The sequence below is a fragment of the Rhinolophus sinicus genome, chromosome 17 (genome assembly GCF_057876585.1).
Source record: "Rhinolophus sinicus isolate RSI-liver-muscle chromosome 17, RSI-T2T, whole genome shotgun sequence".
NCBI classification, from domain to species: Eukaryota; Metazoa; Chordata; class Mammalia; order Chiroptera; family Rhinolophidae; genus Rhinolophus; species Rhinolophus sinicus.
The window spans coordinates 56915426-56934093 of record NC_142517.1 but is presented as its reverse complement, the minus strand read 5'-3'; the positions used below and the strand labels follow the sequence as shown (position 1 = coordinate 56934093).

The 18668-nt window shown below is 44.6% G+C and overlaps 1 protein-coding gene across 18 annotated transcripts in view; it reads left to right on the top strand.

Moving 5' to 3' along the window:
- TMEM44 (transmembrane protein 44) overlaps positions 1 to 15882 on the top strand; it is a 43240-nt gene extending 27358 nt beyond the window's left edge. For 3 of the 18 annotated variants that reach the window (XM_019723361.3, XM_019723336.3, XM_074329685.2), the window contains 2 exons: positions 1983 to 2015; positions 4920 to 5321. In XM_019723361.3, coding sequence (XP_019578920.2) covers positions 1983 to 2015; positions 4920 to 5030 — 144 coding nt within the window. In that variant the 3' untranslated portion in view covers positions 5031 to 5321. Of the gene's footprint in view, positions 1 to 985; positions 1104 to 1982; positions 2016 to 4919; positions 5322 to 8803; positions 8927 to 9022; positions 9121 to 10333; positions 13948 to 15042; positions 15106 to 15199 lie in introns of those variants that run through there. The other 15 variants (XR_016019702.1, XR_016019700.1, XM_019723368.3 and 12 more) reach the window with 13 other exon arrangements.
- The last annotated feature ends 2786 nt before the right edge of the window (positions 15883 to 18668 follow it).

Genomic DNA, 18668 nt, shown 5'->3' with positions numbered 1-18668 from the left:
CATTTCCACTGTCTCTATTCCTAATGCTGTACTCTGCTTCTTGTAAATATATATATATATATATATATATATATATATATATATATATATATATATATATAATTATAGTTCACATTCATTATTGTTCAGCTTCAGCTTCAGGTGTACAGTGTAGTGATCAGGCATCTACTCTGTCCCTGAATTGGTCTGCCTAATAAGACAAGTGTCCATCGGATACACTACAAAATCTTTACAACTTTATTGATTATATTCACCAAACTGTCTTTTGTATCGCCATGGCAATCTTGTGGTTACCGACTATGCTTTCTAATCCCCTCATCTTCCCCCTTATCCCCACATCCCCTCCCATCTAGCAACCCTCAGTTTTTCTTCTATATCTCTGAGGCTGTTTCTGATTAGTTCGTTCAGTTATTCTTTTCTTTAGATTCCACATATAAGTGAGATCATATAGTATTTGTCTTTCTCCATCTGACTTATTTCACTTAGCATAATGTTCTCTAGGTCCATCCATATTGTTGCAAATAGTAAGATTTCATTCTTCTTTATGGCTGCGTAATACTCCATGCATTTAGTAAATTTTTTAACAAACAAACAAAACACTCACTGTGATAACCACAGATTGCTATTTCTGTTTTGCCTGAACATCTGTATTTATTTATAAAAGTTATTTAACTTTTTCAACCCCTATGTTGTCATCAACATTTCTGTCTTGCAGTGTGCATGGAACCATTATATTTTTTTAATTATTTATTTTTTTCAGTTACAGTTGACATTCAATATTATTTCATATTAGTTTCAGGTATACAGCATAGTAGTTGGACTTTTATATAATTTATGAAGTGATCCCCTCGATTAGTCTAGTCCCCACCTGGCACTGTACATGGTTGTTACAACATTACTGGCTGTATTCTCTATGCTGTACTTTATGTGGAACCATTATTTTCAGTAATTTTGTGTTTTTTCCAATTAATCTTTTTCTTTTCAGTTTATGTTCCTCCCAGCGGGATGTCATTAAAATATGAATGCGATGGAATTATCACTGTTTTTTAGATATAATAATGGCATTGTGCTTCGGATTTCAGGGAAAAGTCCTTATCAATGAGGTACATACTGAAGTATTTACAGATGAAATTGTTTACTTTAAAATACTTTAGCAAATAAAAAAAATGGGGGAGCTAGAGAAAATAAAATAGGATGTGTCCATGAATATTCACGAGATTATTCTTTTTTGTGTATGACAGAAAATCTTAAAAAGTTGTTTAAAATGGAAATATAAAATAATTGAACAGTGGAAGCTTGCTTGTAATGTGACAATAATGCCGGAGGCTGTGGATTGTTCAGATTGGCAGCTATTCGGCTTAATAGACTTTCACAGATCCATTTAACAGACGTTTGTAGAATCATCGCTCTATATCAGAAACACTCCCAGGCACTGCACACAGTGCCGGAGGAAAAAGACAGACCGAGAAGCCACCCTTCAAGAATCTGACTCAGACATGTTTGAGGCTTGGGGTGGAACCAACCATGCAGTAAAGGCTGATTAAAAATGAATCGTAGCTGGCAGCACATACCCCATATTTTCGAGGTGGGGATTTTATTTGCATCTCTCTTTGCTAGTTTTGTGGTTTTTGAGTTGACTCATCTCAGCCATGTGGTTAATAAATGAAAGATTTATTACTATGACACTTAATAACAATAATTTCTAATAGTAATTTAAAAATCTGTATGGGTTATAATTCTTCCAAGAACCTGCAGCTCTTCATAATTATCACAATTACCCTGTGATCATTTAACTAGATTGTAGCTGCTTAGTCGCTGCTCCCTTTCTGCTTGCTGAAGTCAGCTATTCCTTTGCCCTCAGACGCTCAGAGGGCCTGCCTCCTGGCTCACTGAGCAAAACAAGGGCAGGTGCTGAGCTCTGCTCTGCTCTGTGATGGTGGCAAAATCTGTCCAACACTTTTCTATCTCTTTTTATTCTACAGCACAAGTATTGGGAAGCCCTAAACTCGGAGCAGGTACGGACAATTGTGCTCTCTCTCTATTCCAGCAGGGACTTCCTTTGGCTTGACTTCAGTTCCTGCTTTTGTTAGCCCCCCCTTGGCTGTCTGGGCCCACGCCAAACAGGGAAAAAAAAGAATGTGAAAATGAGAGGCGAGCCTGAGGATCAGGGGATGCTCCAGGTTCTCTCAGTTCAGAGTGTTTTCCACTTTGCCCAAACCATCTCATAGGGACTCAGAAGATGTGTCCCTCAAGGAAGAAACGTGGTTTGGGACAGAGGGCTATGAACAAGCAGAATAACTGCAGGTTACGAAGGGTAGCGGTGCTGAGAGTGGCTGCAGTAGTTGAGATACACATTCTCCCACATTGTCATCCTGAGACCTCGGGCAGCTGGCTGCTGTCTCCGTGCCACCCTCACCTCCAAGTGATAGTTGAGCGTGTTTTATGACAACCACCTGTGCCTGTCATCGCCCAGGATTGTGTCTGATAAGACGGTAGATCATCTTTTGCTCAAATTCTCTTTATGCCTGGACAAATGGTTTTTATTACCTAAAATGACGTTGTTGTTTTTTTATTGGGGAATATTGGAGAACAGTGTGTTTTTCCAGGACCCATCAGCTCCAAGTCAAGTCGCTGTCCCCCAATCTAGTTGCAGGGGGCGCAGCCCACCATCCCATGTGGAAATCTAACCGGCAACTTTGCTATCAAAAGCTCGCACTCCAACCAACTGAGCTATCCATCCGCCCCACCGGCAGCTTGGCGGCAGCTCGTTGTCTTCAATCTAGTTGTGGAGGGCGCAGCTCACTGGCCTATGTGGGAATCGAACCGGCAGCCCTGTTGTTTAGAGCTCTCACTCCAACCAACTGAGCCATCCGGCCACCACTCAAATGAAATTTTAAAACACATTATTCTGGGGAATCAGAAGAAAGATTTTAAAATGTTTTGAATGCTTAACCCACTTCACAGAGTTCACTTGATCAAAGTGGCGGGCTGTTTCTGTTTGCTGAAGCTGAATTGGTCAGGTGTAGCAAGAATAACCCTGAAGAAGCCATTTCAGGAGCTCGAACAGCGGTTCTGAAACATCAGGGCAGTTAAGAATCTTCCTAGGAACTCGTTACAATGCCAAACCTCAGGATCCAACCCACAGATAGTGTCTAGGGTGTGTCGCCAGCATCGGCCTTTTTTCTGATGAGGTTGGTCCCGAGCACACTCAGAGCTGTGATCTAGAATGTGGGCCTCAGCTGGAAAACAGCTCTCATCACACAGCACACTGTCCATCCTCAGAGAGCAGGCTCCGACTTCCGCCACTGGGCAACCGGGCCATGGAGGCTGAAGGGCCGGGGAGCTCTTTTACTTGGGATCTTTGATAATGTCAGAAAGGAATTTGCTTCGAGATTTCCCCCCAAATCTGCAACCACAAGTAAATGAGAAGTTAGCACTGGAAGTGGCTGGCACAGCCCTGAACAGGTACAGGGGGCTAAGTCGTACCAATCAAATCTGCTTTGTCCCTGGCCTGCAGGGTTAGTGGGAATGGGGTCTTTTTAACATGATGCTGTTTTTAATCACTAAGTAGTAGAACTCAGTTCAGTTATTATCAGTACATCACTCATTGAATTAGGCTCTTTCTGTCTAAAACCAAGTTACAATTTGTGTTTTATAACAGGCATGGTATGGGCATTCTCTGTCAGCAGCTCAGGGAGCCTTCAACACCTCCTCCCAGACCTCTAAGCACTGGACTGATTGATTTAGCTCAAATTTGAGCATCTGGTGGAGTTTAGTTTTGTTTCATTTGGTTTGGAGCGCATGTCCGTGACAGCTCTCTTCTCTTGCCCAAACAGGTCATCTGGCCTGGGCTAGCACAGCCTCTGCCGTCTTGCTTGTTCTTTTCTGGGTCTTTTGATACTGTTAAACGTGATCTGTGACTCAGAATTATTCGTCATAGAAACTCAAAAAGGAAAGAAATCGTATTATCTAGTTACTGATCCAATATCCCAACTTACATATAGAAAAACCAAGGCCCAGAGAAGAGAAAGCAAGTTAGTGGCCGAACGACTTGAGTCTAACTCCCCACTTGCCTCCAGGGCTGGAATCACAAAGGATTCCCTTTGCTCTGAGCCCATGTACAAAAGTCTCTCTCTCAACCATCGTATTAGAGCAATAGGAGGACTCTGCAACTAGCTTCATCATGCTCTTGTGCCCGCCTCTTTTTTTAAGCTTTCACTCCTATCCCTGCAAATTTCAATTTCCTGTACTTGTCTGAGTCAGAGCAATGAAGTATTCACTGGCTGTGACCACCACTCTGAATTAGGTTTTAAGTGATTGTTTTTGACAAGTATCCTGACCTCAAGTTTAGAGGAAACACTGTGAGGAAACAGATGCGCAAGGGCAGACCAGTGCCCTGCTCTTACGGAGCTCATCATCTGCTTGAGAAGACAAGGCAGAAGCCCAGAGAAAGGTCAGGGCTGTCCATGTGCAGCTGCAAATGACTGTTACAGGTAGTCCAAAGAGAGAAGGGGGTGAGAGCTCAATAGGCATAAGCAGTCAGGTAGGCTGTTTGCAGGAGGAGGTACTTTCCTGGGTCAGAAAGAAGGGGTTGTGTTTGCCGGGTCTTTTCTGGGAATGGAGATGGGAGTTCTCAGGATAAAGGGAACATGACTCAGTCTCACTAGAGAAGGACTTGATGACAACGGGAAAAGAGGGTGGGCAGGGAAATGAGGCTGGTATATTCAGGATGGCTGCCCATTAATTCTTTTATTTAATTGTGTTTGCCCCGGTAGGTCCTAGAAACACTGGCCTGGTTACTTGTTTGTCCTTGTCTATGCCTGGGCCATGAGAACCAGGATTGGAGCTATCGTTGGGGGGTTGTAGGAGATGGGAAGGGTCTGTTCCACCAAGGTACCTTTTGTGTCTTTTCTTCACAGTGGGACCCTGAAGATGTAAACTTTGAAGGGAACAAAGACAACATGGAGATGCTTAGATGCCAGATGCACAGGTGCTTTGTGAGTCCAGCGGACTTGACCTCTGATGAGTAACTCTTTCTGGAGCCAGCTCAACAGTGCAGAGCCCCAAGTCAAGTGTTTGTCAGGAACTGAGGAAGGATCAACCGGCAGTGACACCCATGGTAGGAATTTAAGCTTCTGCCGAGGCTGCCCAAGAAAGTGAGGAACCAGGAGCTGTCACAGCTTGGCTGGCCTGTGCCATGGCTCAGAATGGAGCTAAGACTTTGAGTCCTGTGGACAGACCTGACATGCCCAGAGTTTGTTCTGAAAATTACAACTGTATAGAGCACCCTTGCTTTGAAATATAAAACTTCATCTAAAGGACATTGGACCCTCTTTTCCCATTCCCTCTCGATTCAGCCATACTCTGAATATCTGCCAAGTGCCAGGAATGAGTTCATCTAACAAATGGTTAATGTGTTTGGTTGGATCTCAGTAGAGCTCCATTCTGTAAGACCTGGCTAAGCCTAGGAGATGAGAGGGGTCAGCCCTCATGCTGGGGAGTGGGGGGCACACAATCACAGGTACTGATGGGACCTGGCTCTGGCCCTCTGGTCACCCACTTGAGTTTTCTGCTGGAAGTTAGAGATAGGACTGCGTGGTCAACCAAGTGTTTGTGAGGGTAAGCGAAGCAAATTTCTGTAGGTACCAGGACTTGTTCCAGCTTGGCAAGGTGTATGCTGGGACACGGCTTGCAGGTGAGGGGGACGGTCTGTGTCAGGAGGTAACTGAAAGCATGCAGAGGGTAAGAGGCATGGCAGGAGGTGTTAAATTCAAGCACAGCCATCCCATTTTAGGATTGTTTTGATACTGTGATCACAGATGAGGGGGAGGGTAGAGGGACTGAAGTGAATAAACCCTGACTGAGAGAATAAACCCTGACTGAAGTGAATAAACCCTGACTGAGTGTGGAGCAGAGATAGGTCTGAATCCCAGCACAGCCACAGAAGTCTGCCACAAGAGGAAGTGGGAGAAATGCCAAGAAACAGCTCTGCTCCTGGCTGGCCCCCGGCAGCCTGTGTGACTCAGCTGCTGCTGCCTGCTTTCTCCTAAGGGGCAGCGCAAGTCCTGGCAGCATGAAGAAGGGGGTGCCTTAGGGAAACAGGTTGGCCCCACATAGCTCTGCAGAGATCCTTAGCTCCTGGGTGATCTCTGAGCCAGAAGTAAACTTCAAGCCAACCTACGTATCCCCTTTATCCAACTGCTTTGGTCCCTGATGGTCTTGTAATGGAGTTTGCTAGTCAGTTTTGCATTGTGATCTTAACCCCTGAAGCTGTACTTTGAGGAAAGAGGAAGATATGAATTGGCAGGGTGGGTGCAGTGTGTGTGTGTGTGTGTGTGTGTGTGTGTGTGTGTGTGTGGAGAATTCCAGAAGATGAAACTGTACAGAGGATTGAAAGCAGGGAAGGGTGGAATCCAGTCAAGGCAGGAGGCATCCAATGTGACCAGGATAGGTTATGTGCTGTAGGGAGTGGATAAAGAGGCCAGAAAGCAAGCTGACTGTGAAGGCTGGGAAGTCGGTACTTAATTCTGTGGCTAATGTAGCCATAGAAGATACCAGAGTAGGAAGGTGGCTGACGTGCCTCACGTAGGCCACAGCTAATTGGTGAGTTTTTATCCCTGTGGCCCCAAATTTTCAGGAAACAGAAATGTACAGTCATTAGATACAGTACGAATATGGGGAACGTGTTTAATCTGAGTGGTAACAGCAGGGCAGGACAGCTCATCTTTAGAAAGAGGCATGGGAATAGGATGACATCTCTGTAGTGTCCTCTAGCGCATTCCCCTCTTTCGGGGGGGGGGGGGGCTGGCGCAGGCTGGTTCCTGATGGAAATGGCCATTCATCCAAGAACATTAAATGATCTTCTTGTGGGGGGGGGCAGTGGGTATATGAGACATCGCTATACCTTCCTCTCAATTTTGCTGTGAATGCAAAACTGCTTTTAAAAAATAAAGTCTTTAAAAAAGAATCTTGCTTTCAGCAGCACAAACTATTAATATTTGAGCTCCAGATGTTGTCTGTGTCCCTACATCCCATCGTCCCCGCCTCTTCCTTCACAAACCAGTTCCTAGCATCGCGGTCCAAGCTTGTCTCAAAGCTGAATTCCAAGTCCCTTCATCCAGGGTGAACACTATTAAACTGGGAATTTTGGAAGCAAAGTTTGGCCTGGTTGTTCAGTGAGAATCTGCCTGTGATGCAAAGCTCTGGAACCCTGGAGCCTCTGTGAAGAGGTACCAACCAAATGCCTTTCTCCTGGTAGGAGTGTCCTTGCTTCTCATCCCTAGCTGTTAGTCAGGCCGGGAGGATCATGGGCGTTACATGCCCTGAAGACTGAGCAGTGCAAGGCGTTACCTACGCTGGCAAGAGGCTGGGGAACAAATGTGTAATCCTCTTCTGCCCACTCATCTGGAGATAAGAGATGACAAGGTAGTCTTAGTTGCGCTGCCTATTATCTGCATGGCTTGGAGCACGCATGTTACCTAACCTTCGTGAACTCTTGCGGTAGACTGAGAAGAATAACTAGAAAGCTTGTAGTGAAGACTGAGTGAATTAACATCTATGAAATGCGTAACACAATGCCTGACTCAAAGTAGACAGAAGCAGGATTAGTTTCCTTCCGCCCTATACTCCCTGGCCACAAATGCACTGAAAGGCAGTAACTAATGAGGCCCACAGTTGGAAAGGACTTCAGTGATTTGAATCCCCTTGACAGCAACCCCAACAAATGATTATCCAGGCCCTGTTTGAACTTTTCTAATAAAAAAAAGATTGCACCCATTTTAGCTCCCAAAGAAATTTGTGTCATTTAGGGAAAGCTCTCATCACTAAGACTTTCTTAAAATTCTGTCTAGATGCTAAAGAACCAGTCCTCTTATTTCCTGCCAGTACTTCATTATGATGAATTTTTTAATTTTATTAACTTTATGGGGGTGACATTGCTTAATACAACTATATAGGTTAGATTTATGAGTATCATCTGATGCCCCACTCACATCATGTTTGTTACAGTGGGGTATGAGTTCCCATAGGGTAAGGAGAGGCACCGGGCACGGGGCATGGCCAGGCACCAGCTCCCAGCACTGATTCAGTACGATACTTGTCAAGGCATTTCCCTTTCTGGGTCAGTTTCCTCATCTGTAAAATGAAAGTCAGGCCAGATTTCTTTCCTTTTCTCCCTTTTATGAATATGCTAATGAATTTTTGTTTCCCACAGAGTTTTATAAACTCTCAAGAAAAACATACTATTAAGCCAAATTTCAGATATACTTTGAAAATAGGTTTCGTTATATAATACTTCTTTCTGTTTGGTTTGACTATCTGTTTAAGATGAAATTTGCCTTTTATGAAGAACTCAGTGCTTGCTATCACATGAAGAGAGCACAGCATTTGACATTTATGAATTTTGCCGTTCCTTCCAGTACTGAAACCAAAAACTAACTCCTTGTTTCCAGACTTGGGGATTCTGGTCACTTCGTGCACTTTCTTCATTGAGAGTCTCTATTACTGGCGGTTTATTTTGGTCAAGCCTCATTCTTGCTAAACTATTTCTTATATTGAAGGACATATGAAAAAAATTTTCCACAGTGCAAGAAAAAGAATCTGTATCAATCATTAAGGAAAAAGAACAGAGATGTCTTGGCAGTGTCTCGAGACTAATTATGCACCACTTCCAAGGTTCTCTCCACTTCATTTCCTTGCTCATGTCCCTTCTTTATCATTTTTCTCCATATTTTCCAACTATGTGGGCGTTGTTCTACTCTCTTAGGCTTTACATTGTTTTGTTTTGTTTCCCCCTAACGTTCAGGTGTATGTTTTGTCAGAGGAGGCTCTGCCTTGAACGAATCCAACATTTGGTGTAATGTTGACGAAGATCTCTTCAACAAGTTCACACATGTCTGTCCGATACTATTCCAAGGGTCATCATCAGGTGAGAGGGCCGATCTCAGAGAAGTTCAAGAAATGGTACGAAGTCAAATGACTTAGAGAATATCTGATTTGCTTTTTCTTTCCCTTACTCCGAAAGCCAAACAAGGCACCAGGCATCCAGAACTGCATCTCTTGGGCCAGACACTTCATGTCACAGCGCATTCGTTAACTTTAAGTGCCTTCAGATTAATTTCAGTTCACCTGTCGCTTGGAGAACTCAGCATCCTTTGCTGATTCCATTGGAAATTTTCCACCAGCGGCCGGTATTGGCAGCAGAGAACCCGGTTCTATTCTTCTTGGGCCTCAGGCTCTGCAGCTGTGATCGCAGCGGGGCTTAGTCTCTTGCCCCCCTGTCTTCAGCCTCTATTGGGTTCATCCACACTCTTCACGGGGTGGGGGGCAGTAAGTGGTCGCCTCAAGCTGCGAGGTCGCGGTCCCCACCGTTGGCACCTTCAGAAGTGAATCCTGGCTCCTGCTGCCGACTTTTCTCCGAGAAGCCGCCGAACCCCAGCTCCTTGCGGCCCTGCGGGACTTCCGGGAAGGGAGGAAACGCGCGGCTGGGCGCGTGCGCACCCCGCCGCCGCCGCCCGCGAGTTCCGCGAATCACGCGACTCCCGCACGGTCGCCACGGGGCCCTGCCGGGCGCTGGTTCCCGCCTCCGGCAGCCGCGCGCGGGCCTCGGGAGCACAGCGCAGAGCGACTTCTAGTGCACGTTTCACACCCCTGGTTTTTAAAGGGATAGTTCCGAGATTATTTCACCGTTCCTAACGTATTTGAGGCTGCTCAGCATCCCTCATGGTGCAAATCATTCTCTTCTTTGTTTTTAAATACATTACATACATTTTTTGAAATAAATGCAGTGCAGGCACATGGTTTTTTAAAAGAGAATCATCATTGTAGCAAATGGTTTATGAAGACAAGCAACAGTGCCTTGCTCCTCCCCTCTGCCCGTAACAGTCCTGCTTCTCAGGAAACTTTTTTTTTTTTTTTTTTTTGAGGGGACCAGTTTTTTTTTAACGGTTTTGCTTGTTCTTGTAGTTTTCTCTGTTAGGTTTGATTTCAAACATGCTTTTCAGCTATGAGGTTGTAAGATTATCTTTTTTTGTTTTTTTCCTTAGTTGGATTACCTCTGGCTTCCATTAAGTGCAGGCTAATGAGACACAGCCGCTAGGACAGGGCCACTGGTGTATTGGGACCTGTGCATTAAGAACTATCTGCACATCCTTCAGGTTGCTATGGACTCAGTTGTGCCAGGGCCCCCTTGCGCACGCTGTTGTTCCTGAGCTAGAATCCAGTTTCTGAGTTCATTCCTTCCAACTCACAACGGCCTTCAGGGCAGTCTAGCAAGTTCCACTTCGCTGCTCTGGACTTGACCTTGCCCTTCATCCTTTTACCTCTCCTCATGCAGGTGTCTTAGCACTTGGAGCATCTTCAATTCAAGTCTGAGGAGTTTCCCAAAACCACAACTGGAGCAAGGGCCTTCATTCACCGCAGCTGCCACAGTCTTTTTCCCAGGGAACTTCCTGGGAAGTTCAACATGTGAAAAGAGACATTCCACAGGCCTTTCCTTCTGACTAGCAATTGCACTTTGCGGAATATGTCTGTCCTAAAGCTCTGATATGTGTGATACCTGTTTAAATGTAGGCTCCACCCCTGGTGATTTCCAGATCAGGCCAGGGCCTAGAAATCTTGAACAAACTCTTCAAGTGATTCTGTTACAGATGATCCAAGACCATTCCTCCAGAAACACTACCCTCAGGAAATTAGCTTTTAAGCTAATGCATTTGTGTAAGATGTAGTCATAAAACTCTCTAGAATTGGGGAAAAAACGTGATAAAGCTCGAAAACCCAAATATTGCAAAAGATTAAACATTATACAGATGCTCCTTGACTTACAGTGGGGTTATATCCTTATACACCCCACTGTAAGTTGAAAATATAGTAAGTTGAAAATGCTTTAATACATCTAACCTACCAAACATCATAGCTTAGCCTAGCCTACCTTAAACGTCCTCGGGACACTTATATTAGCCTACAGTTGGGCAAAATCATCTGACACAAAGCTGCTTTTATAATAAAGTGTTGACTATCTCCTGTAATTTATTATGCCTATAGCTTTCATACCATGGTAAAATTGAACCACCATGAGTTGAACCATCATGTAAGTCGCGCATTTTAATGAAGAAATGATATTTTCCCATTGAACCTAAAAAATCATAGAACCATAGACTGAAGAACAGAACTGGATTACTTTGAAATAATCTAGTTCAGTGTGTGAGTGGCTTGCTTTCTCACAACATGAATTCCCAGTTCTAACATGGTAAAAAAAAAAATCTACAAAAGAAAATGTTAAGTAACAAAGTAGAACACAAGACACTGTGTGCCACTATTAGCAGTTATTAGTAAACATTGTTTACTAATAAGATCAGAAGAGTCTTATAAGTCATTATACATAAGACTTTCTGCTGTAAACGTGTTACGTGAATTCTTGTAGTGGTTTCTTGAAGTGGAAGCAATTAAATACTTCCCCCAAATTAGAAGTTTTCCTCCCTGCATTCCCTTTCCTTTAAAGTTTGCAGCATAAACACCTTTTATTACAAGAGAAACCCCTTGGCTCAAGCAGCTGGTGTAGTTCCAGCTTGTTGTCAATTTAGTCCTGCAAGATTAGAGAAAGGGAATGGGAGACCAGATAGAAACTACTTCCAAACCAGGGAAAATAGGCACAAGAGAGCCCCCAGGGAAACATGACAGCCAAGTTGCTATTTAAAAGCAGGACAGAAAAAATAAATAAAAATAAAAGAGGACAGGAAAATTAAAAGGGCAGACTTTTTCTTTTTTTTGAGTTTTTAGTATGAATAAGAAAAGAGGCATATGAAAAAGAAAATATGTAAGTAACTTTGTTATGGATATGTTCATGAATTTTATACTTTTAAATGGTTTTTGGTACTTTATAAACTTTTTCAATTAGTATACATTTATTATACAACTAGACAGAACAAACTAAAGAAATTTATAGATACATATATGCTCCCCCAAATAAAATTCACATAAACCTTAAAAAATTCATGCATAACTGTACTGTGTATTGGTACATGTATTTTTATGTTGCTCTCTGTGTGTATGTAGACATTATATTTCTTTATATATTTCAATTTATATCTTTTCTATAATGAGTATGTATTTCTCTTAAAATTAGATAAAAACAAACTGAAAAAGTGATCCACCATAATAATTGACAGGCAATGACCTCAATAGTTGCTAAAGGCATGGGGTGAAAGATTATTGGGAATAGGATAGTCACACCGTTTCAAAATATCATCCCAAAGATTCTTTTATTAATTATAAACAGAAATACATTTATTTATAATGATGAACTCTGGACGATATCATTTTAACCAAGGAATCAAATGTACATCACTAAAATGGGATAAATTGAGAATGAGTGCCCCCTGATGTAATATCCTGAGCAGGATAAAACATCAGCTATGAAATATTCTTGCCAAAATGTTTTAATTGAGATCTATTTTTGAGGAAACAATCAGATAAATCCAAATTGTGGGACATTCTGTAAAACAAATACCTTTGGCTTTCAAAATGGCAGTGTCATGAAAGAAGGAAAAAACAAACTAGCAAACTGTTCTATTAAGTTGGTGCAAAAGTAATTGCGGTTTAAAAGGTTAAAAATAATCGCAAGAACCGCAATTGCTTTTGCACCAACCTAATAGTGTAAAGGGAGAAGTGGGAAGCTATAAGGGAGTATTGGGACAATTAAGGACATTTGAATATGTATGGTATAATTAGTTAACATTGTTTCATTTCTTGAGAGTGATAATAGTATTATGCTTGGATAGGAGAATGCCCTATTCTTAGGATATACAAGTCAAACTAGGAGAAAAGCATCACGATTTGGTAACTTTGAAATGGTTCAACGGTGGGGAGGGGGAGGCGGGAGTGTATATTTTTCAGGTGTATATGTGTATGGAGAGAAAGAGATTAAACAAATGTGACAAACGGGGACCAAGTGGTGAAGCCAGATGAATAGGATGAGCATGTTCATTACATTATTTGTTCAACTTTTCTGTAGGTTTGACGTTTTTCAGAGAAAAAAGTTGGGGGAGAAAGGCCAGCAGTAAAGACTCACAGTCACGCTTGCCAAGGAGTACCTGAAGTCCAGGGCCTTGCGAAGGAAACAGCTGGATTACTAGGGACTGCTTTTAAAACAGCTTCCCAGTGTGGCTGGATTCCGTTAATTGTGGGAGTATGTCAGGCCACAAAGGGTGGACAGATTCCAGTTTGTCTGATACTGAGAAAAAAATAGGCCCTCTATCTTAGACAGCCTTGATAAGGCACCTCCGTGGATGTGAGTAATGGCCAGGCCGAGAGGATGAACCCCGGCTAAGAAAGCTAGACAATGGAAAGCCTGGAGCACTGTGACAAGGAAATTCTTCCCCTGAATTGCCTTTTCCTATTGAGATAAGATAGTACACAACAAAAAGCCAGGCTCAGATGCGCTGTCACCAATCCCGAGGGGAGCAGCCTGCACTCAGGCCTGAGCTGTCAGCGCTGGGTAGTCTCTAGAGGGCTTGCTATGGCCGCCACACCTGGGGCAAAGTCATTGCCCTCAGACCCAGAAGGCCTGGGGGCAAACCCTGCTCCCACCACTCTCCAGCTATGAGACTGAGCCCTTTCTTTGGTGTCACACAAAAATAATATACTCCTCTCCTGCCCACCTTATGAATGGGCTGCCGAACCTGAAAACAAACTATGAAAGGGTATTTTCAACTCCTAAAGGCCATGGAGATATCAGTTGTTATCATTATTTCCTAGGCATGAAGCACTTCATTTTGTAGTTTGCCCCAGGTTTAGGGCCAATTCCTCTGGATGTCTTTTAGGTCCTGAGTATATTTTTGTGAGGAGGTTGTATGAGTAGAGCCCTTTGAACTTCTGAGGAAGGACTGAGGTCTCAGGACTGAGATACTTTGAGAGGCTCCACTTCTGCCTGAGCAAGCAGAGAGTGGCAGAGAATGTTACCCCTTTGATATACCTTACCTGGGAAATAGAGCCCCACAGGCAAGCGGTGACTCACCCACCTGTGTGAGTGAGTCAGTATCCTAGCTGAGTGAGCCCAGACAGTCCTCTGCCCCAGTGCTGCAAGGGACAGGGAGCAGGCCTCGTCTCAGTCCAGATGGCAGCCTTCGAGCAGAGCTGACAGAGTGGACAGGGAGCAGAGCCTTTGGTCTTCAGAAGGAGAGGACTGAGCGAGTGGTCCTCCAGAGAAAGGATGTAACTCAGTGCAGGGGAGAGCTTTCATTTTGCCATGCCCAAGCTGCAGTGCTTGCTGGGAGCTCTCCAGCATTAGACTTGTTTCCGCACAGCTCCATCACCCCTCCTCCAAGACGTTTTGGGAAAGATGCCCCAATGACCAGAGAGATGGATCAGATGATATGCCAGGACCCTTCCAACCTTAAGAATCTGAGCTAGTTTTTGTCTAGCATTTGTCTTATAGTAAAATAAGACCGAGTCTTATATTAATTTTTGCTCCAAAAGACGCATTAGAGCTTACTGTCCGGCTAGGTCTTATTTTCGGGGAAACAGGGTAGCTCTTTCTGAATGGTTACTAAGTCCCAGACACCCTGCTGGGCCAGAGGGATGCATAAATAACACCTAGTCCTGCAAATGTGTCTTGGCTTGTGCGGGGAGAACACAGAGAAGGTATGAGGTGAGCGGTGCTCTCAGGGAAGTTTGTGCAAAGCTGGAGGAAGGGAGGCCAGACAGTGGAGGTATTCACCAAAAATAAGAGGTCTGAGCCTGTCTTTGAAGAACAGACCATGATTTTCTAAGTAAAAAGGGCAAGGAGAGGGCATGAGCAAAGTGCATGGGCCCTGTGGACTTGGCATCCCTGCCCCAGTCCTCACCCAGCTCCCTCCCTCTGATTGGCTCCCACATGCAGCTTCTTTCTAAGCAAGAGGATTTGAAAACTAGAAAAAGTCCCTGGAAATACTGTTGCCTGCTCATTGTGGGCTGTAAACTATCACTGTGAAATAAAGGCACCAATTCTCAACGCAGGCTGTATAGCAGAATCACCTGTGTTTTGTCTTTGGTTTTGTTTTAATTCAGATTTCCTGGCCTCACCCTTCCTGTGTTCTGATTCACCAAACCTGAGACGGGCCCCTGAAACTGGTATGATCTGCTCTCACAAATTTGAAAGTAGAAGTACTTACATCGTCTTTGTTTTTCCCGGTCCTCACTAAAGACTGCACATGTTTCATTGCAGGAAGCCCAGTATCCCGTAGGTTCCCACCTATCTTCAGTTTTCTGAGAACTCTGAAAGCTTACAAGTTCCAAAAAGTGAAGAAGTTGTGATGCAATTACGTGGGATTACTCTGGACTCCATTCCCAGACGGAGAGAACAGATGATGAGCAGTCTTCCTTGTGCCTCATTTTCCTCATCTGTGAAGTGGGAATAAAAACAGCTGTCACATGTTAAGATAGTGGTGAAGACTTAAAGAGCACAGAGCACACACTATCACATAGTAAATGCTCCGAAAATGATGGCTATTGTTATGGAGGCAGGAAAGCCTGCCTTGTGGTTAGGGGTGTGGGCTCTGGAGTCAGACAGCCTTAATCACAGCCTGACTGTTATTCTATAACCTCGGTGCCTCAGTTTCCTTCTCTGTACAATAGAGGTGATAATGACTCCCACACAGAACTGTTATTAAATGAATGAATAAATGCAAGTCATTTAACATCATGCTGGGCAAACACCAAAGAAATATTAGCCGTTATCATTACTTCTGCTGTGACCTCCCGCTGCCTCATGGTGTCACTGTTGGACACTGGTCCTACCCTGTCCTCAGCTGGTGCCCACTAGCTGTTTCTAGCAGCCTTTCAGGTCCAGCTGTGGCCCTTTGAGAAAGGCCCACCACTGCCCACTTTGCTAACTGTGGCTAAGTATACCCCAGCTGAGTCTCCTAATAGAGTAGTTCACCTACACAGCCTCCGCCCAGGATGGCAGCTGGCCCTGCCATGCTGAGTCAGACTCAGTTCCAGCCCCACTAACTGGCAGAACCAGAATCTCCACTCTCCCACCTTCTTCCCTGCAAAGAGCCACTGTACGTCTGCAGTTTTTCTTGGACCATCCTGGAGCCTAAATGATGCGAGTACATCCCTTTCTCCAGGGACGGTACTCTTTTAAAGGAAGTTACCAGAGTAAGTCCTGGGGTCCCTACCACTTTGTTCAGAGAAGGCTCTCTGTCCTCTGTGATGCCAAGCGATTGACCTTCATTAAGGAGATTCCCCAAGAGGTTACCAGGTGCCAACATGTACCCTTCTGGTGGAACCACTGCCAGTAATTCTAAGGTGATTTTTTTGTTTCTTAGAAAAGAGGGGGGAAAACCCACACATCTAATCTCTGCTTGAAAACCATAATTCTTTTAAAACCCCATATATGATTCTCATATCCAGCCAAGGATATGAGAGAATCCCTGAAGTAAGAAGACCGAGACCTACTGGTTATTACAACTCACCTGTGCAAGTGGGAGGCTGGGCTTATTCCCTGGAGGCTGCCAGCCCTCAGAACATTTTGATCCTAGAACATTGGAGCATAATCTGTCTTTAGAGTCAGCTGACTCAGGTGATTTCCAAACTCAGTGTGCCGCAGAATCCTGGGTGGTCTGCTTGTCGTACAGATTTTTGAGGTTTGCTGATTTAGTCGGTCTGGGGGTGAATGGTTGGATCCCAAACCCTGGTGAGATGCCATGAGAGGGGAGGGTGTTGACAAAGTTGGTGGGGGGCTTCCCACACAGTCGTGCCCAAGCAGGGAGTTATGAGAGGCAAGGATGACACCTCAGGTAGGATCAGACGTGAGGGAGTTGTCATCAGAAGCTGGACACAAAATGCAGTGCTCAAAGTTAAATCTCAAATCTCTTGCCAAATAATATATCCCCCTATCTGGCTATTGGGGCATATTTTCAGATGGAAGAAAATGTGCGTCCAAAGCAGGAATTCCAATATCAGAGCTCTCCGTGGGAGCGGAGGTGAACCCCTGGGAATGCAAGCCAGGAAGACAATTGCTGCCAGTGGTCAGCAAGGAAAGTCGTGGGCTCCGATGACCTCATGGCTCTTTTCTGTCGCCGGTGACTGGACACTCCCTTCCCCTCTGCCCACCTCCACCCACAGGCATATCAGACAGATGACCGCATGAGCCCAGGGGAAAAGTGTTCCCCATCGATAACACACATTGTCACGTGCTGCTGCCGCCACCATCCTCATCTCCCCCGCATCCAGTGATGTCAGGCTGAGTAAGCCTGAATGAGTTCAGCGGGAGCTCTCCCCCTGGAGACACAGGAATTTTTAAAAGTTGCATAAGGGCAACTGCCTGATCATGCCTCGAATTCTTTGTGTGAAACCTTTAGCTCCGACAGCTCAAGTCACATTTGCCCCTGGCTCACGGCATATGGCTTTGTTTCTCTGAGCAGTGTTCATTGTGAGAGGTAAAAGAATGTTTCCATTGCTCCCCAGAGGAGTCAGCCCAGCAGCCTGTCCAGCCAGAAAGTAGGTAATTGCTGAATCAGTCTAGGCTGAACTGCGACCTCCTCCAGAGAACCCACATCTCAGAAGGACTCTCTCCCACCTTTCTGCATTCTGTCAGTGACCCTAAGGTGTCTCCTTACCTTCAAAGAACTCAGTGATAAAGAACTCAGATCGTGGAGCCGGAGCCTCCTGAGTATCAGATTTCCAACATGTGAGATCAAAATAGTCCTTTCCCCACATTATCATGCTCTCAAACCTCTGACCGCTCCCCAACCTTTCCCTGCCTCCCACTTGGCTAAATATTTGGGAGCTGAAACAATAGCCGTACTGAAGCAGTGGTGGGCAATTACTGGAAAGTCATGTGATTGTTCAAATTGAACCAATTTGTCAAAGACCATTTTCCTTTCACTCATCACCTCCCCCACACCCCACGATAAGATAGGGTCCCAAGAGCACAATAATCCTTTCCTGACATACAATGTAGAGACTCCTGAGAAAAGAAACAAAAGTGAGGCTAATTTTGGCTTTTCTGGGACTGAAGACAAGCAGGCAGGCAGGCCCCGTCCAGCTCGAGGAAGCCAGGGTGGGCCTGGTTTTGTTACTCCAGGGTATCTGCTTAGATCACTAGGGATTTGGAGAACAATGCAAGAGAGGAGGGGGAGATGGGAACCAAGTCCTGGCCCTGGCTGCAGTGATGTGAGCCTGTCTAGCCTCTCAAAAGTCTCTAAAATGACAGCCCCTGGCTTCAGACTTGACTTTTTTTAACGGTAAACTCACCACTCCTCCTCAAGTAAACGACTAATGAATTAAAATTTGGGATTTCCTCACAGACCCAGCAGTGGTCCTCTTCAGGGCTTTGTGAAGCCCCTAAAGTTGTAGGCTATGTTGGGATGCATCTGCAATATTTTCTGGGGCAAGGGTCCTGGGCTTTCCTCTGATTCTCAAAGGGATCTGCTCAAAAAAGGGCACAAAAAAGATGTGCCCCTCTAGGAGTGTCTCCCCCCACCCACACCCCCATCCCCAGGCATAGCTCCTGTCCTGTATGGAACTACTGCTCAAATTTCAATGTGCATTAGAATGAGCTGGGTATCATGGTAAAATGATTCAGTATTACTGGCTGGGTTCAAGAATCCGTGTATCTGACAAGCTCGAGGGGGTGTCCAGGTTGCTGGCCCAGGACCACACTTCAGTAGCAAAGCTTAATGACAAAC